Below are 25,698 nucleotides of genomic sequence, written 5' to 3' on the forward strand. Positions count from 1 at the left end.
AACCTCCTCTTCCTTCTACTGAAATAAAAGAAGCAACAGTTATTTTTTTTTCCTCCCATTTCACATGACATTTTCACTGGGAGTAGAAAGTTCAGTAATATTATGGAAGATTTTACCACAGCAGAATGAAAATATCACAAGTTAGGTACCTCGATAAACTTAGGTATCATCTTCCATTGTTGCCAAGTGTTTGCAACAGAACAGTCTAACCAGACATAGTTAGCATTTTCCTGAATATTGGTGGCGCAACTTCATGAGCCTGCAACAATGACTATGAGCCAAAATGCATTAAAATCAAGATCTACACAGCTGTTGAGGAATACGCATAATCTCTAATTCAGAAAAAAATAAAACCAGCTTGTTTATAGAGTGCAGGTGTTGAATGTGAAAGAGAAACAAGTGTTCCGTTTTAACAGCATTTGTAAAGGAAGGAAAATTTTTTATCTATTCCTAGTAGTTTCAGTTGGTGTTAGTCCTTAGTACTTCAGTTGGTAGATGTAAGATCTCTCTATATAGACATGAATATTTTAGATGCTTCAAGTATTTTCTTTCCTCCCCCCCTACTCTGCCCTGGTGAGGCCTCACCTGGAGTCCAGTGTCCAATTCTGGGCTCCCCAGCTCAAGAGGGATGGGGAACTTCTGAAGATAGTCCAGTGCAGGGCCATCAAAACGATCAGGGGACTGGAGTATCTTCCTTATGAGGAAAGACTGCTGCAACAGGGACTGTTCAGCCTGGAGACGACTGACGGGAGACCTCATTAACACATGTATTTAAGAGGTGTATGGCAAGAGGACAGGGTGGCACTTTTTTCTGTTGTCTCTAGTGACAGGACAAGGAGTAACAGAATACAAAAAGGTCCACTTCAACTTAAGGAAAAACTATTTTCCTGTGTGGGTAAGGGAGCCCTGGCACAGGCTGCCCAGGGAGGGCGTGCAGTCTCCTTCTCTGGAGGTTTCCAAAACCCACCTGGACATGTTCCTGAACAACATGATCTGGGCAGACCTGCTTTAGCAGGTGGAGTTGAATTAGACAATCTCTAGAGTTTTCTTCCAACCCCTACCATTCTGTGATTCTGTGAATTTGGTTTTGAAAAGCAAGAAAAGGTTACTAGCAGTGAATAGGTGAGAGGTAAGCAGATTTAAAAGAAAGGACTGGATATTTGAACAGACAATGGTCTGGAGCCTTTAAGATGTCCATAGCCCTTGAGCTCCAACCTTGCCAAGTCACATAGAAGAAACACAGTCAAAAAAAGAAGACTTGGTAGAACTGGGGCCACGGTACCTAGCACCTTACAGGACTGACCCTTGTGATGTGAAAGCTGTGTTGAATAACAAACAATTAAGAAACCAAGCATCCTAAGCCTTCAAAGTCTATTACATCTTGTGGTCCAGTGCATGCAGGCCACTAAGCAGCTTTCCTCGCATGAAGCTTGGGGGAGATCCTGTGGTCTGAAGCAGCAGCGTTGGTCACAGTTGAAAACAAAGTCCCAGTCCATGGCTCACTGTTCTGATCCCTCATGGCTTTTTAAGCAGAATGATTAATGTTGTCTGTTTCAAAAAAAAAAAAAAACAAGGCAGCCTCACACTAACTCTTAGAGAGTTTTGGTATCTGGTCTCAGAGTCTTGCTAGGACTTTGCAAGAGAAGATAAAATCTTAAAATCCAAACAGAGCAATTTTTAGTAGATTCTTTAACATTCACATAAGGAGTAATACCTTTTATCTTTTTTTCTTAATTAAATTATTTGGAATTAATCTTTTCACAACAGAACAAACAAGGCAAGCATGTCATTGTAATGCAACTTGAAATACACCTGCAACTTTATTTCTTCATCATGACAGTTTGGAATTTATTCACTTACATCCTCTATTTAGACACAACAGTAGTAACAAAATATCTGTGCACTACTTCTGTTACAAATACAGATATTATTTAAAGTGACTTTACATACTCTAATGTAAGAATTTCTCAATCTAACCAAAGAACAGAAGAAACAGTAAGGAATAGAAGAGCAATTCAGTAACAACAGCATCCAGTAACAGTACCTTCTATTTTCTTTTATCTTAGTTTACCACAGTGTAACTTCCAGAATAGTTAAAGAATCAGGAAAGGTGGGTTTTTTTCAGCTAATTCACTTGGACATAGCTATCAGTTTCTTAATACTATTTCACAGACGTTCGTAATACTGTTCTTTTGCCCCACTAGACCAAATGCTAGTCTTTTTTTTTATTTTCTCCTAATAATTGCCTGACCATTGCCTGCATTTTCAGTTCAGATGTCTCTTAAATGTCAACTGATTTGGTGCCCTTCCTGCCACTTTGTCTGTTTGTTAGTTAACACAAAGTGTCTTGTGGCTAATTAGCATGCTAATTAGTTAAATATCCTTCTCCCTCTAAAGGCTTTTCTGTAGGAAGGTAAATCCAAGCAGTGTCCTTTATCAGCCAGATTCCATTTTGAAGGAGCAGAGGCAAAGGCAGGCTACAGTGGGTTTTTGGGATAAAGCTTTAGTGAGGATGCCTACTTCGGAAATGGAGGATGTTGATAAACTGACTGACTGCACTGTTACCTAAAGAAAAGCTCCACGGCTGCATCATACTTGCTAGACACTGTCTCTTCTATTTGTGCCTATAAAATTAATATCCCCAAAAGAGTAGTCGTGGCCCTCAAATCTCCTCTTCTGCTTAATGCTGATGCAAAAAGACCTTCACTGCTGCCTTAATACCCACCTCCACCAAGAGTGATTTTCAGCCTTTCACCCTCCCTGAACTCCTGGCTTTAAGCCTCCTCACCCCTGGAAGGACTCTTGCTCTTACTGATAACAGCAGCAACACCACAGCATCAGCTTCTTCCACCTCGGCTTCACCCACATCCAAAAGTCTGTCAGCAATGACACAAATCTGCCCTGAGCGGTTTGCCGGTGGCTCTGACTTGAACGGCCTGTGGGAACGGCTGCCCTAAGCCTCCAGCTCATCCCACGCTGGACTGGAACAGGACAACCTTCGCCTGCACATATTTCACAGTGGGAAGGTTGCACTCACACATACAGGTTACAAAACACTACTATTAGAAAACTCTATTACTTCTAATACTGCAGTTGCTGGGCGCTCTCATTCACGAGGAGTAGTTTCCTCCAGCAAGGGGATTTTTCAGCCCTCAGCACAATTCCTCTCCTTTCAAACCAAACACACACATCCTCCTCGCATCAAAAAATAAAACTCAAACTCTCAAACCTAAGCCAAACAAAAACATAGTTTTTCTTTTTTTTTGGATACACTGTTACTTAGGAAATTTAAATACACAAACAAGTGAAAAAAACAACCCAAGCCATCCATCCAGCTCCTTCTACTTGGGCATTGCAAAATGATACAAATAACCATCTATACCCATTAATTATCTGACTTGACATTACACATCCTTCCCTCTTTTCTCAAAATTCTCTATTTTCCTAATATTTTCATTCTTACTTCAGTAACCTTATTTCTGTTTTGTGACTACCGCTGCCCGTGATACTCCCATGTCAGCTTGTTGACTTTATTATTTTTCCAACATATTTATAATATTTGAAGCCTTGTAACAAAACATTCCAGTTTTGTTGTGAGATTATTAATGCAAACATTCTAGGGTATTTTTTTTCCTTGTCTTCTTTTTTTTTGGTGGCTTACAAGCATTCATTATAATACTAATAGGAAATATATCTATCTCTTTCCATAGTTGACACAATTCCATCCCAGTGGTTTGACAGTAAGGGAAATACTTCTATTGTATAGAAAAATACAGTTAAATGTTATTTTTCTTCAGTGCTGTAACACAGTCTTTTTAAGCTGGAAGAGCAAAAAGGCTATATAAACATCTCCATTTTCTTTGCTATGAGGAATGTAAATAATATGGTCTTATTGACCCTGCCCCTTTGGGCAGCCTTTTCACGACAAAATAGTCAAAGTGACTGTTCCTTTTGTCCTTTTCAGAATGGCAACCGCTTCCTCATGGGTCACCCCTTCTAAACTCTGCCCATTCACTGCAATGATTTGGTCTCCCCTTTTCAGGTGTCCATCTTCTGCTGCTGCACCCTGAAACGACACAACATGTAACTGCAGACTCATGCATTTCTTCTTCTCCTTACCACACTGTCCTTACAGTATGAATAAGACAGGCTTAGTTCACAAAACCCCTTAAAATGTTGTTTTTCAGTTACTCCAGTCAATTATAGTACAGGCTGCTAGGGCTGCAGTACACCCTGCCCTGCCTAATTTTCACATCATCTACATCAGTCCCTACAGGACTTTTAAGTTCCTTTAACCCCGTTCATCCACGTAGTATCACATTTAGACTCTGCCATCACAGAAGTAAGATTTTAAAGACCTGAAGAAGTTTTCAGCAACTGGTATAAAATTCAGTAAACAACATCCATCTCTGCACTTTGATTTACCACAGAAGTTTGAGATTCGAGATTCCATTTTTCTCTGGCTCAGGGATGTTCCCTACAGTGGTTCAAACTATCAAATCCAGGTCAGTGCTTTAACTTCTTCAAACATCCAGACTTAGTTCAACTGTTTTATCTTGGTCTACCTCTCAGACACTTAGTAAAAAATAAACCAACGAGTCCTCTCTAGCACATGAAGAAATTACACTCTAAACCTAAGGCACAAGGGCTGTTTCTCTAAGTGTGTGCACAATTCTAGTTTTGAGAGTGGAAGAAGACTCTGATGTAGCACAGTCACACGAATTTAGAAATCCAGAATTTTCTTAAGGTTATAGTCTTCAAACGCTGCAAGCACATTTTGACTGGCACTTGCACTAGGGAAGAAAAGCTGTGAGAAACTGTAATGCTGCTGTGGCTTCAAACCCAGGCCATGATTTTAGACAGTAGCTGCTGTGAACAAACTAATAAATGGATTGACTGAACAAATTTGCACTTACCTTTGCAAACACAGTCTTCACATAAATGGGTAAGTCTCCATGTGGACTGCCATAACCACCCACAATACTGAAGCCTAGGCCATCTGGTCCTCTATCCAGAGTAATGGTCTTGTACTGAGGAGGTCTAAGAAAAAGAGAAATACTGTTGTGATGTTGTCTGAGCTTATGACTTAACATGTCGAATGTTCAATGACAAAACTTTTCCTCTCAAGCTAAGCAATACATTTCCCTTTCCAGTATAAGTACAAATGTTTTTACTGTGACAGCCTGGCTATTTTAGTTCCTGTAAAACACTGCTAACTGCCTAATGCCCTTGCTATGCAGCACAGCAAAATGCAGCACAGCAAATCACATCACGAAAAATGCACAAGAGTACCTATGGCCTACAGCTCCCACACACACCAAATGTGTAAGTCACGATTAAAGCAAACAATTCAAACATCATTTGCTAGAATTTGTAAGGTTTTTAGGTTGACTTCCAAGTAAAGTAACAGACTACAGAGGTTGTTTGTTTTATAGTTACTAACCCTAAATCATCCTGAAAAATGCTGGTTGAAGTTAGTCCTGCAAATGAAAGACTGGACATAGGTGGATCCTTCTGCTGACCAGTTATGACACTCACTTCTCCTCCAGCTACAACCTAGGAAAAGAGTTCATAAACCAGTGAAATGAAAATGCTGACACTAAAATAATTCATCGTTGCAGCTAGCAAAATAGTATTCAGAAAACATTCCAAATGTCACTGAACATGTTTTACCTGCAACTCAATAGTGCCTGAAGCATTCTTTAAGAGACTAACAGCTTGGGAGTGAGTCATGCCCTCAGTAGATGTTCCACAGATGCTAACAATCCTGTCCCCAACCTGCAGAAGAAAATGCAGTAAATCTAACTAACAGTAAGTTTTGGTTACATAGATTTATTTATTTTAGTTACATAGACTTATTTCAACAACAGCAGTTCTGTGATTTGCATTTAGCCAGATTTTATCAGTGGCACAGGGCAGGAAGAAAGAAATTAACAACCATTCACAGTACCTTTTCTCTCTAAGGCAAATCATCTCTAAACTACATAATGACTAACTACAAAGGTAGAAAATTCAACATCATAATTAGAAAATTACCCTGGTTTAAAATATTCCATGTAAAAAATGACACTTTACAGAATTGATCCTAATACTCTATAAATATACAGAATGTACAAAACGAGATGCATTTTGCATGTCACCTGAAGACAGACAAACCAAAACACTAAATTATCATCAGTGACTGTATGTTTTAATTCATCTTGAAATAATGCTGTCCATTTCCTAAGGAGCATGATACAAATTCAGCTAGCTCTGGTAATGACTGGATACAGTAAATATTCAAGTCCTGTACCAGATAAGACGTCTCACTTCAACTCAGAGCCTAAAGAGTATTATCTCAATCCTGAGATAGATAAGCACAGAAAGCAGGCAAGATAAAACTGACTGCATACGTAGACTTGCAGGAATGACCACCACATTCATGAACACAGCTACCTTACAGCACCCACTGTTCTGAGCCACTCTACTTTTAATCTGCTTTTAGCTGACTGCCTCTATGACCCAATATTGGTTTAGGACTTCCTTCCCAAAGTTAGCATCTTTCAGCAAACTACCTTTTACTGTGTTACCAACCTGAGTTACTATTTCATCAGTCCAAACAGCAAAAATTCTTGCCACAGCCAGAAGCACTTAAGTCTGTATCATTAAATTGTTAATTTATTCCCTGCCTACAGTAATTATCATGCATTAACTGTGCCATGTTTACACAATTAACTTACTCTGAGTTTCTGAGTCTGAGCTGCAACTCCATTTGGATGCATCATAGCAATAAATATAGGAACATCTCCAAGAGGACTTCCTACACCTCCAGCAATGCTCACTCCTAGTGAATCTGCAGGGCCCTGTTATTGTAATGAAAAAAGATTAGATTTTTCTGGAATGTGAAACACATACAGACAGAGAATTGCAGGCTCTCAAAAAAAATTACTGAAGTCTCTCCCAGACCACTCTCTACCTTGCAAAAATGTCTCAAGACATTTTTTAAGCTATTACACTTTGCATCATTTCAAGAAAGCATACTATCTTTTTCTTCCTATCAGTGGTGTTTGACAAGTTGTTGACTTAGTTGTACGTTTTCTCTTAACCAAACTAAATACTTACAGAATTTGGCATCAGAATTTGGTGTCAGTGCAGAAAATATGGGCAAGGAAAACTGGATAGATGGGATTGTTTGTCCTTAATATTGTCTACATCAATCCGCTACTATGAACCTCCTGAAGACCAGAATTAATCTTTATGCTCCCTCTAGTGTCCCGTTGTTGAAGAACAAAACTAGTTTTTAACTACAACACAGTGCTCCTTAACTGCAAAAACAGCTACTTGGTATTTGCCGTTTCTACTGCAAACACAGAATGATTCTACTGCAAAATACAATCCAAATACCAGGCAGAGTCAAATAAATGTAAACATTTTGGACAACCTCAAGCAGTCTGTGACTCAGATCTCATGCTCCTATAAGTAACGAACCTGACTGAGTTTCACAATCAAAAACCTAGAAGCCATTATGCAAGAGTCTACCCATTAAAAATATGTATGAAGAAAAACACAATTATTAAACAATGTGCAAGCTTGCTACAGTTGCCCTGACTTCACTAGAATACAGTCTGGATTTAAATCAGACTGGTAAAGAGTAAAACTAGATCCCATTATGTTTTACTAATCCTTCTTCCATTTGTTTTCAAAACAGGTCACACAAATGTGATAGCACAAATCACACCAATTTTACATAAAAATATAGGCAGTGAAGATTGTACAGTCTTGACCTGAAAAGAGAGGCACATTAATTAGCTATTGATATATCAAGTCCTTTCTCAGGAATTAATCTGTTAGCAAGACTAAATCTCTCCTTTTCTGTAAACACATCTATTGAAAACATCTACAAAACCCATTCCTGACATGTATCACTTCATGTTGTAACTTACCTTTTTTATTTCAACTGTTCTAAGTCCCTGTATCTCACATGCAGCTGTCAAATTAATTTTAAAAAAGAAAAGTTAAAGCAGCCTTTTTAGGAAAGTTTTCCATTAAAGTTACCCAAACCACTATGACAATTCTAACTTGATGTCAGTTTATTATGGACATTTTAATCAGACTTTGAAAGTGTCTATCATAAAATTAATAGGATTCTAGAACAGGTGAGGATGTCATTAATTCTGTCCATTTAAATAACTTTTGGAATAAGACTGTTAAGCATGCTCAAATAGAACAGAATAAAACTATTATTTGCTAGCAATACCTTGGTCAGAAGTAACTGTTGTAAATTTGATCTAGAAATGGATATTCCACATCTTTTCTAATTCAACTACATGTCTGGATTTCTATGAATCAGACAGCTTCACCAAGGACATATTTAGATTAAATAGAAAATTATGCCTCAGACTCTCTGTATCTCAACTGCTGGTATGACAAGCTTCTTGATTTTTTAAAACAAGCTACCCAAAGATATATATGATATACTGTACAATAACCACCCCTGCAGAGTTTTAATGACTAAGGAATCACTGTCAGGCTTATAGCATAGAATGACAACATTTCAGAGAAAGTGAAAGATGTCAGCTACCAGTTCATGTGTATGTATAAAATAGTTAAATCACCAAAGAAACCTTACTAGTATTCTTCTTTAGACCAGTTTCAAAGACCTCAGGTGCACTGGACCCAGAAACTGGAAAGCTGAATGACGAGAGACTGTCACTTCCTTCACTGACCTAAATACCAAGGTAGACTGGGATTAGAGAGCAGCTTCAGACATTCAGTTGATAAAAGTGAAACTAGAATCCACTGTATTCAGAGGATTTTGCTGTGTTTTACTTTTTCTGTGCCCAGTTAAAGCTGACATAGTGATCCTCCACACATTTCTTGGTGACTCTAGTGGGGTCCTTGTCTGAAACACCATTAGAACAAAAGAGATTGCGCGCCTACAACCCCACGCAACACTTCAATGTGCTGTTTCTGAGGGCCAGATTGTACCCTTATATTTGCACTTTCTGTCACCTCACAGAGATCCACGATTATTGAAGTGGGAACAGAATACAAAAGACAGGTATTTATAACCTCCCAATGTACTCTCATGTTCACCCACTGCATCAGCTTTACTTGCACAATTTCCAGAAAGATTTTCACTATACCTAGAGGGCAATGTAAAGGAACAACATGGCTCCCAGTCAGACTAGTTCACTGACTGTTACAGACCCTTCAAAACATTCAACACTGTTCACTGTCTTATCACTTAACAACTTAGACTAAGACTGGCCAGACCCTGCATGTTTTCATCCTGTTTGGCATTACCTGTTTTGAAGAGTTTAACGTTTCTGCCTTAATCAGTTTTAACCTGCTCTCTTGAAACTGTTTAATTATGTTTTGTCTTAAAACTATTTGTCTTCACTCCTTGATGATGTACATACCCAGTTTATAAACAGAGAAAGTTCTACAGTAGCTTATGAGCCCTCAGAAATATAGCTCCTATTGGAGAGAATCACGATGTGGGCTATCACATGAAGGATGCATTCAAATGCAGATACTGATGCGAGTCTGTAACACCCCACCATTAGATCAACAATAAAATAAACTGGGGAGAAGCCTGATGGAAAGGGTGAAGGTTTCCTGCTTCTGATGACCAAGATTATGGTAAAAATATGCAAGGAGTGGAAAAATTAACTGAGTTTACTAAAACAATACTCCATTGCACGCCAAGCACTCCTAAAGTAACAAAGGTTTAAGGTCGACTCCAACTTCTTCTGGTATCCATGAGAATCAGAGCTCTCTCTGCTTCCCAGGCTGAAGCCATAAAAACCAGACAAGGCAACATAGAAAAGCCCTTTCTTGATTACATTTTTGGCTGGATTATGTCTTTAACAGATACGATACACTAAAGTGAATGTATAAAATGTTTACTGAAAATCCGCAAGGTAGATAAAAACTAGTTGGTCTTCAACTTGGATCAGACAGTGGAAAACCATTGTAATCATAAACCAAATTATTTTTATTTGCTTTCATTATTTAATCACTATTTCTTTCAAACTAAACAGTTTTACAGTTACACACCTGGCTGCTCTGGGATGTTCTCCTCTCAGAGTGGAATGGACCAGCTTTTATTCTTCCAACCTCTAGTCTTACCATACCTAATGAACACTAAAGAACCAGTCACTTACAACATATCTCTTTTGTCTACAACATTAAAACCTATGACACTATTTAAATCACTTATTACATAGTAGAAGAAGAAAAAATGTGGACAGAGGGGAAAGTAAGAGGAAAGCAACAGGCTAAAAACCCTGCAATGAGCACTGAACAGAGTTCACAGCAGGATCAGAGCCACACAAACTCAGTACACAACATGACACTCAAAACTGAGCAGGGTACTTTTTGGATAAACCAGTATTACAACACAGATGTAAAAATTACAAAACAAAAACTGTTACCTTTCACTTAAAAGAAAGCAGTTTTGGCTTCTCAATTGTAATGTCAACATATATTTTCAAGAGGCATTTTTCAAGGAATAGTGAAACTGACTTTTCACAATAAGCACTAAAAATAGTGAAACATCTCCAAGTATTAATCATTATTTCTGTTGATATGATCGAGAACGTGGTATTTAAACTGATAGTTAATCATCTCTCTTCAGCTTTTGAAATTACCTCTTATTCTGCATCAATACCATCAATACCAACCTAAATAAAGAAATTTTGGTCAGAAGGTTTTGCAAACATCTATCTGTAGTTGAAGTGAAATTTTTGTGTCTGACTTCCATCAGGAAACTGGGTGATATGGACTGTTTGCACATTGAGAAATCCCTTCACCACTATTTAAGTTTTTGATTATACTATTAAGACTACACAGCTGCATAAAATGCATGTCTCAAAAATTCACTCTGCATTCAAATATTTAGAAAACAAGAAGTTAGGCTGACTTTGGAAAAAGATTACTAGCACTACCAAGTTATTATCACAAACAACATTTAGAAAATGGAACTTCTGAAAAAATACAAGTAGCATCAGAACAAGACCATCTGCAACATATTGAAATACAGAAATTTCAAAGTTTTGTTGCTATTTTGCTGTTCCTTCTTTCTTCCACTGAGAAGTGTTAGTATGAACTTCTGTATCCAACTAATTTAATATCACATCAGCGTGCCTTTATTTATCACTCCTTATCTGAACCCTAAGAGAGGTTCATCTGTTTGTCAGAAAATTCAGAGTAAGAGATAGGCCAATATATCAAAAACCAACAACAGGACATATCCATTCAAGTAGGGTTCCCATACCTCATGTTCTGTTGCTATTCTCTTAGGGGTGACACTAAAAGAGATTTATTACTAAATTGCTTTTTAATTTTTAAAGAACGTTGACTTCTCTATATCTTGGGAAAGAGTTGATCAAAGCTAAGGTAAAGCCATTCTTTCCTGCTTGTACCAACTGACTCCTACAAACCACACAGAGAGCTCTTATCCTAAATGGAAAATTGAGGAAGTAATCTATGTACTAAATACCACACATAAAATGCAAACCCACAAATGGGATTTAAAAGTCACAATGTGTGAAACTGGGAGGTAATCCTTCACAACTGAACTTGTGAATAAATCAGTTCACATTTGGTTTCTCTCTCTTCCTGAAATCCCCAATTTGATAAAGCCATAAGTCAAATGAGGGATACTTAAAAAAAACACTGCAAGAACAGGTGGAACTTTCAGTCTGATGACACATGCTAGTGATCTCACAGTACTGAAAACACAGTGGTGTTTTCCAAGGATTATACATAATTTTCTAGCAAAATGCATTTCAGGCAGTTCAAGACAATCAACTCCTAGATCTTACTCTCGTGAATGAAAACAGAACCGATACCTGAACTAAAAATGGTGATTGTCTACGTATGAGTGACCATGCTTTACTCCAGTAATACTGTGTGAACAAAACAGAATCTTCAACAATAATATATCCAAGGTATTTCAAAAGCTTCATTTCTCAGGGCTTGGACAATTAATTACACGTACTATTGAGTGAGACAAGTATTTAAAACATGAACATATGAATGACAAGTGGGAACCAAGAATCTTGAATTAAATGTTTGCCAAGATGAAACTTTCCAGATAAAATGGCATTTTAATTTAGAAGGGATGTAAAAATGCAGCATATGAAGTACAAAACCACTGTCCTTTGATAAAATAAAGCATCACATAAGAACAGAAAATTACTATCATCCCAAAGGACTATATTAATAGACTGCACTATCAGAACAAGGACTCAGTTCTTCTATTCTTACAGTACATTCTAAAAATACAGAAAAACTGTTCCTACCTCCCCTTTCTTAACCCTGTCCCTGTCTCTATCCCTCATGCCTTGTTGCTCCCCAAAAGCCCTCAAGAAACTGCTGGAGACCTGGAAGAATGTATCTTCGAATGTCAGTGCAAAGATGCACGATTGTGAGTCTATGTATCAAAGTCAACTATGAGTAGTGGCCATTATTTTTTTTCCAGTGGAACAGTTTTCCACTGGAAAAGGCTGACTCAATGGAACCCTCACCATGCATCAGGAATGTCTGAAAACCCTGGATGGAAAACCAACAAGCTGGCTAACCAGCTGGACTTCCTGGTAGACCACAGGAAATGTTGTGTATCTGTCTTCACTCTGATTTGGAAATCTGGGGAGGACATCAGAAGTACAAAATTTATTGAGAACAGAAATTCTGATTCCAAGAGCTTCAGATAGGAGTTTACTTCGGTTACCTCTGTGAGAAAGCAATTTCTTACACCAGATGCCTTGGTTGCTGGAAAATACATTATAGTATTTAATGGATCTAAGTGGCACTGGACATACACAGAAGAAAAAAAGATTAACATTATTAACTGTGAAAGTAATAACTTTTGGCACAACTGCTCTGACGTATTCTCCATCTTTTAAAGCCAGTTCTGCATATCTTTGTAAAAAAGTGAGCAAGCTAACTAGTTATCAGTTTGTTGCAGAAAATAAAGTGTTAAGTTTTAGCTTATCCTAGGTAATGACCTTTTACTGCCTTATAAACACACGATACTTTGCAACACCATTACTCCCATTTTCACCCAGCTCAAATAAAATATGAATGCTCTAGGCTTCAGGAAGCTTAAATTTGGAACTTTAAACTAAAACATTCAAAAAATATGGGTCTCAATTCTTGTCTTTTATCCACTTTCTCTTTTCCCAATACCTTCAGCAAAGCTGCAACAGCCTCCTGGTTAGCATTTCGAACATCTTCTCCATTCACTGTCAATATCTGGTCTCCTTGCATCAATCTCCCATCTGTATCTGCTATTCCTCCTTTGACGATGTCTGACACAAACACCCCTGTATCATTTCTGCAAATACACACATGGGTCTTGCATTACAGTATTGTTTGAGCGCCATTTTTATGGCTTGCTATTGACAACACAACACACACATCGACTCATTTTTTTGTTGAGCAACCACGGGCTAGGTCCTCTAGGAATGCTCAATTAGCTCAGGCACAAAAATGACATATACGGCCTTCAAGCCCACAGGATCTGAGCACCAGACCTCAAAAGAAACATGAGCATATTCAGCAAGTACCAGACACTGACTCTGCAGGTATGTACGTACCTTTTCCCAACAATACTCAGCCCAAGGCCTTTGCCAGGCTTCTTCTGGAGCTCTATATTGAGTACATCATACATGTCTTCTTCCTTGTACTGGGCCTCATCTCTGTACACAGTCAAACGAACTTTTTGAGGAGTCTGTCGTAGAACATTTATTGCTTCATCATGTGTGGCATTCCTGAGGTCAATTCCATTCACCTGCAATGAACATACACAATGCTAAGAGTGTGCAAGACCATCCAGCAGACAAATAGAAGGTGAAGAGCTAGCAAATGCCAATAAAGGTGAGCAAAGAAGCCACTATACCTCCAATATCTGATCCCCAGCCCACAGTCTCCCATCTTTAGACGCTGCTCCTTCTTCATACACCTCATGGATAATAATTGCTCCCTGTGGATAAATAAAACAAAAATTCCACATTGAAAGAACATGCCCCTGTTCTTCTAAAAATCCCTACTATAATTCATCAGTGATAAACAAGTCAGATGTTTGACAAACAAATGCCAAAACATTTAAGAAGTTAATTTATACTTTCAGTTTTAGAAGTGCTTTTTAAAATTCTGGTTTGGTTTGGTTTTTCCCCTGAACTGACATCTTTGGTATCTTTCTATAAATGTCACAGAAACAAACAAACAAACAAAAAACCTTTCATCAATTTTTATTTCAATATTGTTATTTCACTTGAGTGGCACATATTTTTCCAACCAACCAGCAAAGTGTCTGCTCCTCCAACAATGCTCAGACCAAGCCCAGTCCGCCCTTTGGAGATATCAATTGTTGTTTCACATCCAGGAATGATAGGACAAGTAGCTGGGTCAGATGCTAACGTGGCTGGAGTTGACGATCTGCTTGTGTCTAGAGCAACAATTAAATATCCTTGTTATAGCAAGAAGGCTCGATATCAGAAAAGTGACTTTAATTAAAACCAGCATTTTGAGAGCCTATTGACAGCTCTACAGCAACAGCTTAACAGTTGACCTACAAAGAATGACACTGCCAATTCGCCCTTCCCCTCAGACAAGTACTATCCTGTAGTTTTACTCACAGTTGACCCATTTTGATAGTGTCAAAACTATCAAAACTTAACTGGGCATTGACAAGCTTTTGGAATCACTAAGTTTTGTGGTGTAAATATATATTCCCATTTTATGCTTACAAAGCAATTTATCTGTAAATTCAGTATTTCTGGTATATTACAAATGGATCTTTGCTTCAGTATTTTATGCAGTTCTGAGTCCTTCACAGAAACTATAAAGAGGGTAAAAACCACAGGAGGTGATTTTGTGTAGCAACAAAAGGAAAGAATTGGCAACCAAAACATGTGAGAAGTTCAGGTTATCTCTGTCACTGATGTCCTCTGTGCTGTAATGAAACACCAAAATTATTTTTTCTTCAAAAGGTATAAACAGGTATGTAAATCGTTTTGAAGCACCTCAAAACAGCATTAAAAGAAGTTCCACTGAAACTATCAGAAAACTTGACCATCCATGAATTTGGATTTATATTACACAAATATTTCAGTACCATGTGAGCAATAGGTCCTGCAGCAGCATTTAAGACAGACAGACAAGAACCTTACTTTTAACTGCTTCTGGCTCTGGTGAACTGGAAGAAGGGACAGTTGTTGGTGGCTGCATATTCCTCCTCTCTACTGTGCCAGTGCTGGAAGGGACTCGTGTTGCAGTCAGGCTATCTGTCTCTGTCGAGTTGATTGTAAGCCTCACCGTAGTTTTGGATGTCTTTAGGAGACTAATAAACTGAAGGATAAAGAGAAAAGCTGGTGAAGAGTGTAACTGGACGGTTTAGTTGCAAAACAAAGGAAAGCAGAACTGTTTTGCACACTAGAGCTATGAGTCACAATCCTGCAGGTTTTCTTGCAATGAACAACGACAAATATTGATGCTTTTTAAAAATAAACAACAGTAGACTTAACTGTGGGCCAGAATTGGCTGATGTAAATCAAGTAACTTCCATGAAACTCACGAAACCACTCCAGATGAGGATGTGTCACCCTTTCAATGGCTTCTCTGGACAAAATACTATGTTTATACCAATAATTAGAAAAATCATAGAAGTAGTACTATCTTTCAATGCTTGGTTGAGGCCTGATTCTATTCTCATGAAAATCAATACCAAAACATCTACTCACATGCTACTAAAAATATGCTACTGCCATCTTAGCTCCCTTACCAGATACACATCTGGAAGGAAAACTTGAAAATATTATCTGAATTATAGGAGGTAGAGAAGGACACAAGGGTGTAATGCAAAATCTAGTTTAAAGAGATACTGAAAAATCTTCAGAATCACCATCTCACAGAAAAGACATCAAATCCTCCCAAGACTTTATATTCCAGTAGAAGCATTTTCAGAAATTGCAGTCTCTATCTCTTCTTCCAAAGCCTACCTGCTTCTCTGCAGATGAATTCACTATCTCTTATTCATTTATTGCTTCAGGAATAGCAGTGAATCAAAGAGCAAGATGGATGCTCTCCTAATTGCACTTCTTATGCCTAGAGATTCACTTTTCTTGGTAGCAAGGCAGGTGCTAGGAAAAAGCCCTCCTTGATTCACTAGAGAACCCAAATTGAGTTTGCAGAACTAGAAGTCAGAAATACATCTCATTATTTAGGAATTGAGATAGTTTTCTGCAAAGGGTTGAAACAACAGGCTTGGAATATAATGAGGCTGTTACTATAGGCACTTGTCATGTGTAAGCAGGAATCATGACTTGATTTACCACTGATGCAAACCATCCATGTAAATTTACACATATTAAATTAATTGGTTCTAATACTTTTAAAGTGGAGTAGCTATGAAGAGTCATCATTGAGCAATAGTTCATGGCCTTTATCCCCCAACTAAGTACCTCTCAGTCATGAACCACAGAGACAAAAAACATTTGTAGCACAGAAAAAGTCAATTCATGGAGTGCAGTGAAGTACAATAGCAGCTGAGCTTTAAAATCAGGCCTTAGCTTATTTTGGAGCAGCTTCCTTATCCAGACAATGCCTGTGGATCTTTTGATTCTTTAGCCAGCTTTGAAAATTAAGTCAGAGTACAATTATGAAAACCTCACTGGTTTGTTAAGACACAACCACCTCCTACTTTAAGTGGGGTGATTTCTGCAGTGTTCCTGACACTTCAGAAGCACCTTTTCTACTGGATATCCTGCAACAATTTCATCATCCACTGCCAGGATTTGATCTCCAACTTTGATTCGTCCATCCTGGAAACAACATAGAATAAAAAAATGTGAGCTCTGAATGCCACTCCAAAAAATCTTTTAATTCCCTATTCAGATTTTAAATGTTCTCACACCTTTGCTGCTGCACCATGATCTGTTAAGCTCTTAATAACTACTCCATTAGCTGTGTCTTCTTCACTAATGGCAATTCCAAAGCCACCTTGATCCTGGGGCAAACAGAAAAATGCAAATTATTGCTGCGTGTATCAAAACATTAGAAAACATTAGGTAAAGAGAGCACACATAAAAGTTTAGGTTTTCACAGTGCATCAGTATTTTTGGTTTAAGCTAACAGTTCTAAACCAGATTTTGCCAATCTACAAACAGTATATTGGCTACCATGAAAAATCCAAAATATCTGTAAATTCAAATCCACTCCTTTAAATTACAAGGGAGATTATGATTCATCCGTTAAATTTGTAAACAGGAGTAAGAAATATTAAAATATTTAGAAACTACAAACTGAAGTAAATAAAACTTCATGATCTGTCTTAAATTCAATTATTTGAAACCACAGAAATAATATGCACAGGATCGGAAAACACAAAAAGATGGAAAAATGTATGCTCTTCCTGCAAAATTAACAAATATTTGTGTCAGAGTGAAATTTCTCTAATGCTTTCACCTGGAATTAAATCATCCAGATATCACAATCTGTAAGATATCCTCCTGGTTAACAACATAAGGCTAGACACCTTCCAAGAAGGAAAACTTACTGACAGTGTGCAAGCCTCTATTCTTATGTCCACTGAATGCAACTGTCTTTTCCATGTCAATAAGCAGCAGCACCAATTTTCACGTCCTCATTTGGATGTTTTATAGTTAAAGAACACTTGCTCATTTTTTCCCAGCTGTACAAGTTTGACTAAATACAAATGCTACCGGGTGTGAGCTGGTGCTTATAATCTGCAAAATAATTTACTCTGAACAACTAAGACAATGGTCTACCTGAGGCACCACCAGCAGTTGGCTACCAGAAGTTTTTCAAGTAGGATGAGAGGTGACTTCTTCCAGAGACACAGAGCAATAAGAAAACTTTTGGCAAAAACTGAAGTCATAGACCCATAAGGTTGCCAAAGACAGTCATCACATCAGGAAAACTTTGGGGTTCATCCACAAACAGCAAAAGAGGACCTCAGAAACCTCTGTTTGGCCCTCCAGTAAGTAAGAGAAAAAAAATCTGTTTGCCATAAATTGGACTCCATTACATAAAAGCAATCTACTGGATGCAAACATGGCTGATGTAATACTAATTTTCAACACATACCTTAGGGAGTTCCACATACTGAATGTTTTTGCATGAACCGAAGTCAGAACAGGCACTGGCGCTTGCAGCACTGATATCAATCTTACAGAAAATGAAAATGTAACTGTGAGCAACTATACTCAACATTTCACATCAAAGTAAGGTAGCACACAAACACTTAAAGCGTGTCTGACATTTTTCTGGATTCACATAAACTGCTGTAATACTATCCAAAGCAATGCTACATTTACTTCACAGTTGAAATGAACATAAAAGTAAAACAGAATTGAGCACAGCAGCACTAACTTTAAGAGCTTTTACTAAAAACTAATTTGTTTTTCCTGTGTATTTCTGTTTCTTTTGAGGTATTTGCTAAGCAGACAGGACACTCCTCTAGCTAAAAAAATGCTAGTACCTCAGTCAAATGAGAAAAATTACTTTACCTCTTGATGTTGAAATATTCCTGAAGTAAACTGTGAGGTCTCTACTGACTTTGCAGGGCAAACAGCCATCTGATTTACTGCATCTTTATTTCTACAGTTAAAAGAACATAGTAAGAATGTAGTAATACAGCACCATATTTCTTAGACCAAGTTTAAGTCTAGTGCCTTTTTTTTACTTTATTTCTGGCACTCACAAAGCAAACACCAAAACAGAGAACTGAAATCATACCTAAAGAACACTGAGAACTGGTTCAAAAGCACATCTACCCTACCAAAATTAAAAATAAACCAGAAAAATAAACTCAGTGCAAAACCTGAACATATTAAAAACCAGACCTTTTTAGTCAAACCTTTAACTTGAACTTACCTGATAAAGATGATTTTTACTTTAGATGGTGCACATTTGATTATTGAGGAAGCATTCTGATGAGTCCTTCCATAGAGTATTTGCCCATTTATCTATACAAAGGAAGGTAACAATTATTTCTTGAAGTATTTTAATTCCGTTAAACTAACTTTTAAGCCTTAAAAAATCAGATTATCCTGCATCATTGGTTATAGCAGCAATTGTTCTCAAAATGACAGTGTATGTTGTATCCTGCTTTCACTCCCTTCTTACAGTAACACATTCCTTATAGTTTGACTTCAGACTAAGACTATCATAGTCATGAAACTGTCATTTTCTGAGTTGACTCAGCACATCTTCTGTTTCCACTTGCCATTGATCACCTCGTGACTGATGTGGTGCTAAAGAGTTTGCAGGGGCACTGCAAACTCTTAACTATAACAAAAAATTGAATCACTTATATCCAGTAATGTGATTGCTTTTATTTATCAAATCTCAGCTTTGAGCCAGGCATTTTAAACACCAGAGTCTGAACACTGGTGCATTTACGATCTGAAGATTTGACCTCATCATCACTGTCTTCATTTGGCAGAGCAGACTCCCTAAAACCCTTTGAGGCCTCTGTGATTCAGATGTGATCAGAGGTATCAGTGTGAATTTGCATAATAAGGCCATTATTCATGCACATGTTATTAGCTGCATTTGCTTTTCTAAATGGAGAACTACAGTGCAGAAGTCCAGTTTAAGAAAGGGGAAATTACTGGAAAAAGACAGATCAAATTTACATCACGGGAAAATAATGCAACATGCACTAAGGCAGTAATAATGAAGCAAGGAAGCAGTGAACAGTAAGCAACAGATGCAAGACATGGAACTGAGGATTGAGTGTAACAGCAACCCCTGAGCTCCCATGCTGGCTGTGAACACCAGGCATGGTGACAGGGATACTGAGCACTGTCATTTGTACTGGAGGTGACATCCCAGGTGCAGTACTGCTTCCAGTGATTGCCATGGGCTTTTGAAGAACCACAATCAAGCTGTCAGCTAGTGGATGGCACATGGCCCACCAACAGCGGATGGACAGCAACTGGGAAACATATGGAGCAAGTCAGACGCCTCCTCTCAGAAAACGATGAGGTAATCCCCTAGCATCAGTTTGCAGGATGACAGGGTGGACATTAGGCACAAAATTGAATGAGAGGAGACTTAGACAGTTATGTTTCAATGAGTTCTGAGAATAGTGAGCATCTATAACATCAGGCTTTTAAAAACAGACATTTTAACTGACTTGGGAGAACTATCAGGTAACACTGGACTCTGCAGTTAACAGGTCTTGCCATAACACTAGGTTCACAGTGCCATGAAACACATAGATTTTCTCCTTGTCTGCAACTGCCAACCTATATTCTTTACTCTCTCAGTGTCTCCCTCAAGGCTTGTTCAGTCTTACCATTCCCTCCCTGCACTATCTGGCCAGTGCATCCTCAAACATTTCCACATTCAAGTTACACAAGGCATTACTGTGAGGGTAATGTTACCTACTGCTACCAGAAAGAATGTGAAAACCTAGAGCAGAGAATACATCTATGAGTATCATCAGCTGAACTGTGGCAACTGAGCAAAGTATATCTTATGCTCATATACATACTGGGGATGTTCACTGAAGGTTCAGTAGTTAAGTCTCTCCATAAAGCCACTAGAAACAGCCCAAATATGTCATAAGGTAAAAGATCTGTTCTAGTTTCCATCAATTCAATTTCCATTTTATATGTTACACAGCTTTCAATATTCTGACATTATCACATTTTCAGTAGACAGATAAGTAATGAGAAAGTCTCAAGCACTCTGCAGATAGACAGACTAATCTTTACTTAGTACTACTTAAACTAGTAAAAATAATCCCACCTCAATTATTTGGCAAGAATGAAAACCTGGTAGCACAGTGATGTCAACTTGGAGAACCTGAAGAACACCTGTATTGCAGAAAGACTCTAACACTTCAGCGCATTTTAAGTCAGTATGTTTGGGTTTCATTATGAATTGCAAAAACTCACCTCTAGTAACTCATCTGCAATCTGTAACCTGCCATCTTTGCCAGCTGCTCCATTTGGATCAATTCCCACTATAAAGACACTCATCCTGGATCGGTCTTTGTTACCAGCAAGGCTAAGTCCCAGACCTGTCCTTCCTTTTTCCAACTCAATCATGTGTAGCTCTCCTGGTAGGTTTCCATAGCGCTGCATAACCTTTTCTAAACGTAAAAGCGTGGGCAGCAGAGGTTGGATTTACATTAGAAAGTTTCACAAGTCACCCAGAATCCCAAACTACATGAGAAAATTTTACATGTATGCCACACTTTCTTTTAAGCTAAGCCTTAGATTATTTATAACAATATTTCTAGTTCCTTGTTTTCCTTCTAACTTTGGAAAATATTGAAACTTCTTTTTTATAAAAGGACTTCTCACACACAAAAAGCAGTAATTTTCCTTCCAACCTTCAGATAACAGATGCCATCACATCAATCACTGCCACCAGTTACCTAGAGTAGACTGAAATTCTTCAGGTAGTCCTACATGTGAACAGTGAATTTAGACCACAGATCACAACAGAGATTGGAGTGCAATGAAGAAGAACACATTAGTTTTATATTGCACCACATGCATCTGACCAAACACAACTGAAAGCTGACAGCAACACTAAACATCCAAACCACAAAGCACATGAGAATGAAGAACTGGATCCCCCTGTATCGTCTGCTACAGTGCTATTTCAACACCGAACAGTTAAAACGTTATCACAAAGCATAAACTTACTCCAGCTGTAACCGAACTCATCCTCCTTCTCCACATCCTCTGGGACTCTGCTAGAAGATAATTGTGCAACGTCACAGCTTATTCCCAAAAATGCTGAAGGAGGGGGCAGAGCAAAGTTACAAAGCGAGGTCTTTTCTGGATCTGTACTGGACTGACCAAATCCCTGTGGAGAATAAGAAAAATGCAGTGGCTAAGCAGATGCAGACTTTGTGTAGGTCAAACTAGTATACAAAAATGTTGAAACAGCAAAGGCTATGGCTTTGAAATTTAAATACCAAGCAGGTGAAATTATAAATTGATAACACAGCACAGACAGGCTGAAAAAGATCAGAGATCAATACATACACAAGGCAAGACAGCATAACTTCAAAATGTATTCAAAAAGAAACAGAACTCACAATAAAAGCCCAATTCAGTAAAGTTTTATGTGCCACTTTGCATCTCACAAAAGGTCCCTTATGAAAACTCAAGTTTTTTTTTTTCCCAACGCTGTATTTCTAAAAGACTTTTATTTTTAAAAAGCCATGGCATATAATTTCTTCCTATTATACGCTTTGGAAGCCAAATAGGAGGAAAGAGAAAGGAAACAAAGAAATTAGCGCTTTCAAAAATCCTCCCACGAAGAAAAGAAAATAACTGACACTTTAACCAAAAAGGCAATTTAAAACCAAAATGGAACAGACAATAACCGAAGAAATTCACAGCAACTGGATTTCTTCAGTCCTATTTACTAATTTCCTATAAGCTGCACAGGGGAGATCATGTAAAAAGATACAGACTGAATCACAAAGAAGACAAATATTTTTGGTCTTGATATATGTGGCCTATTCATAGTCACAAAAAGTTCAAAAGCATAAACACACGTCTACTGCAATATAATGGTTAAATGCCCAAATCCACAATCTGGCATCCTCCATGTGGACTGTGACCAAGGATGCAGCTGTTTGTAATTTATATCACTTTGGCTTGCTCACAATAAACATGGAGGCAAAAACCTCATGTCTGAATATCACTATAATGAAGCTCATGCACGCCCAAGTGACTTTGACATTTGGCAGAGGAGCTATTGATGTAAACAACTAAAACTTTAGATGAAAACCAAGTATTTTTCCAACTGATTGCCCTAGCTTCACCACCCTGCTCTCATCTTCTTCCTCTTTCATTACCTATATTAGCAAGAGTTTGAACATGGTATCTCAGATGTTGTCTCAGCTGGGTGCCAAAAACACTGAGACAATTTCTTCATCAGAAGCAACAGCGAAATAGTTAAGAAGATACACCTTAGAAGACTTCAATCCACTTTAAATTGAAGTTACCAATTTAGTGCCACTGAGATTTAAGGAAGGTCCCATCTGTTGGAGAAAATTAGCTACCTTCACTCTCTGTATACTCCAAAGATTTAAAGAAAATGCAAATACTCTATTTCAGTGCCCTGCTTCTACTCAAAAAAGACTTTCCCTTCATTCAGGAACTTGTTGCTGGAGCTTAACTAAGAAGTCATTAAATATAAAAAGTGTGGGAAGTTTTATTACGGCACCCAAGTCAGTAATTTTCTTTAAAATGCACAGAAATGCTACGTGATATTTTGTACCACTGTATCAGTCACACTGATCTGTGCTTCAAATCTAAGACAATACCATCCTGCTGAGATGACACCTCCATCACTCAACTTCAGTAGGAGATACTATACTCTAAAACATGCTAATGTTACAGGGCAGATATAAACGTCAACCGAAACAGCAAAATTCTAAAAAGATATTGTTGCCCATCAGAATCAGAGTAGAGGGGAGACACAGCTTAGTAACATTCAAAGTGATTTTTTGTAATAAAGAACTGACATATCCACCATGCTGGATACCAAGCTGGTGACAGACATCTATATGAAGGAGAGGTGCAGAAGTGAGTAGTTCTAAAAACACTACTTCTCAGGCTGCTTCCTAGAGTTTTAATTCGAAAACTAAGTAACATACAGAAAAGAAGAAGAAATACAGTGTGAGAGCAAACTAGATCAGCAGACCTTACAGTAGTCTGTGTGCATTAAAACCAAAATTAATAGATCACGTCAATTATAATTTTGGTAAATAACAATGTCCAAGAGCTTTGTAAAACTGAAAGAAAATATGACCAAAAAAATCCCCCAAAACCGCTGTCAAGGACCTCTGGAAGATGCATGAGATGTGGATATATAACTACATCCTGACAGGTGAGCACTTAGGAACTACAGCCACCATAACATGATTGACAAAAACATGCTTCTTTCTGTACTTCTGTACACAAGGACATAAATCTGAACATATTAGCTGATGTTCAAGAAAATGTTGAAATGAAAGTAAAAGCATGGGTCCATTGTGAAAAGGGTAAAAAGGGTGCTACAACGCCAATGGGCTGGAGGGGACCACATCCTGCCTCCAGAACTCAGTCTGCCACACATGCACCATCAGCAGCAGAAGCTGACTCCTGCAGGTTACACACACATAAGACTTTTCCTCTATGAATCAGGCCACACACAAAAAAACCCTAAAATGCTTAACTCATGAAATACTTTCAGTGTGTTGCAGCACAGTATTTCATTTCAATTGCAAAGCATCAGACAGTGAGCCCATTTGGCTACCAGGGTCTTTCCAATCACAGCCAAGCAAGTTTGGAGAAGTACCACTTTCAACAAAGGAGATACACATGGAAGAAGCAGCACTCCAGACAGGGTCACAGGCCATGTACAGACACACAGCACACACAAAGTAGGACACAGTCACTGGAATCCTGACAAACCTTGAATGGTGTGGGAGCAAAAGGGTTAGCTGGGGAACAACGGAAGGTAACCCTAATTGGATTCGATACCTCCTACAGTAACAGAAAACAGCAATCCACATGTTACAGCACCTTTGGCAACACATAGCATTATAAATGAGTAACTCATTTTCAATTACAGATTCATTTATACTAGCTGCAGCAAGTTCATTTCTAAGTGGACGAATGTATTTAAGGGGTTACTAAGGACTCCCATTCAGCAAAGGTTCTTACTGTACATGAACCTTAGTTCAGCATAAGCTGATAGAGATGACAAAAGATCGTTCTTATCTCAACATTCAAAAATGAATTATGCAAAAACACTAGGTTTCCTCTAAAATATGTGCAATTTTTTTAGGAATACTTTTGAAGATATGGAAAATAACACATCATTGCTTACATTATGCTTCTACTCCCTTTCCTCAGAACTGTAAGAAACACAAAAACAGATTTCCAAACCACACATGCAATTATATACCCCATACTATATAATAAATGTTTCTTGTACATTTGGTATATTTGACAACATAAAAAAAATAGCTGAAGAGACACAATCACTCTCAACATATATAATCGGCCTGATATAATTTTATTAAATCAGAAACGCATGCACATAATTAAGCCTTTATTTATTCTTGTGTTAGAGCTTAACTCTGTTGCCAACATGAATAACATGCAGTAAGTGCCATCCACAAAAAAAGACTCTAATGTTTTTCACACATCCAAAGATATCAGCAACCTGTTCATGGTGCATTAAAAAGATTTTCAAGAAGTAGAGGGAAAACGTTTTCAGCATCATAAAGCAAAAGCTGCCAATATTTTTTTCATGCAAAAAAAGAGAAGATACTAAAGCTGGAAGGTCTTAACCCATAAAAGAAAAGGACACAGCAGCAAAACGACTCACATTGATGAGAGAGTTACATTCTGGTGGACAACTTAACATATACCACAGGGACTGAATTTTCAATTGAACATTTGCTGCTTTGGTAGCTCTGATTAGATCAGATTTAGTTGTTATGACTAAGAGAGCTCACATTTTTTAACTTCTTCAAAAACTGTTCTGTGTGTATATGTGTCTGTGTATTTTTTATTCTCTACACACAATTTCCACTCTCATCAGCACAACATTTTACCCAAATTGGTAAGAAAGAATTTCAATGCAAAGAGACACTAACAGCAAAGAAGCACACACAAAATGGTGAGGCAAAAGCAGACAGTGTGTCATCATCCAACC

The 25,698-nt window shown here is 37.9% G+C and overlaps 1 protein-coding gene across 17 annotated transcripts in view; it reads right to left on the reverse strand.

Annotated features, from left to right (window-relative positions):
• Positions 1–1,814: 1,814 nt before the first annotated feature.
• The window catches only part of MPDZ (multiple PDZ domain crumbs cell polarity complex component), a 90,711-nt gene continuing 66,827 nt past the window's right edge, over positions 1,815–25,698 (reverse strand). For 13 of the 17 annotated variants that reach the window (XM_062017273.1, XM_062017272.1, XM_062017271.1 and 10 more), the window contains 20 exons: positions 21,678–21,840; positions 20,919–21,115; positions 18,886–18,977; positions 18,519–18,609; positions 18,097–18,177; positions 16,904–16,996; positions 16,737–16,811; positions 15,162–15,339; positions 14,292–14,437; positions 13,889–13,972; positions 13,587–13,780; positions 13,177–13,324; positions 10,042–10,128; positions 8,609–8,705; positions 7,923–7,966; positions 6,720–6,842; positions 5,674–5,778; positions 5,444–5,556; positions 4,917–5,040; positions 1,815–4,066 (listed from right to left, as the gene is read on the reverse strand). In XM_062017273.1, coding sequence (XP_061873257.1) covers positions 3,920–4,066; positions 4,917–5,040; positions 5,444–5,556; positions 5,674–5,778; positions 6,720–6,842; positions 7,923–7,966; positions 8,609–8,705; positions 10,042–10,128; positions 13,177–13,324; positions 13,587–13,780; positions 13,889–13,972; positions 14,292–14,437; positions 15,162–15,339; positions 16,737–16,811; positions 16,904–16,996; positions 18,097–18,177; positions 18,519–18,609; positions 18,886–18,977; positions 20,919–21,115; positions 21,678–21,840 — 2,382 coding nt within the window. In that variant the 3' untranslated portion in view covers positions 1,815–3,919. The remainder of the gene's footprint in view (positions 4,067–4,916; positions 5,041–5,443; positions 5,557–5,673; positions 5,779–6,719; positions 6,843–7,922; positions 7,967–8,608; positions 8,706–10,041; positions 10,129–13,176; positions 13,325–13,586; positions 13,781–13,888; positions 13,973–14,291; positions 14,438–15,161; positions 15,340–16,736; positions 16,812–16,903; positions 16,997–18,096; positions 18,178–18,518; positions 18,610–18,885; positions 18,978–20,918; positions 21,116–21,677; positions 21,841–25,698) is intronic. The other 4 variants (XM_062017281.1, XM_062017275.1, XM_062017270.1 and 1 more) reach the window with 2 other exon arrangements.

This window comes from Colius striatus, chromosome Z (assembly GCF_028858725.1).
Source record: "Colius striatus isolate bColStr4 chromosome Z, bColStr4.1.hap1, whole genome shotgun sequence".
Taxonomy (NCBI): domain Eukaryota; kingdom Metazoa; phylum Chordata; class Aves; order Coliiformes; family Coliidae; genus Colius; species Colius striatus.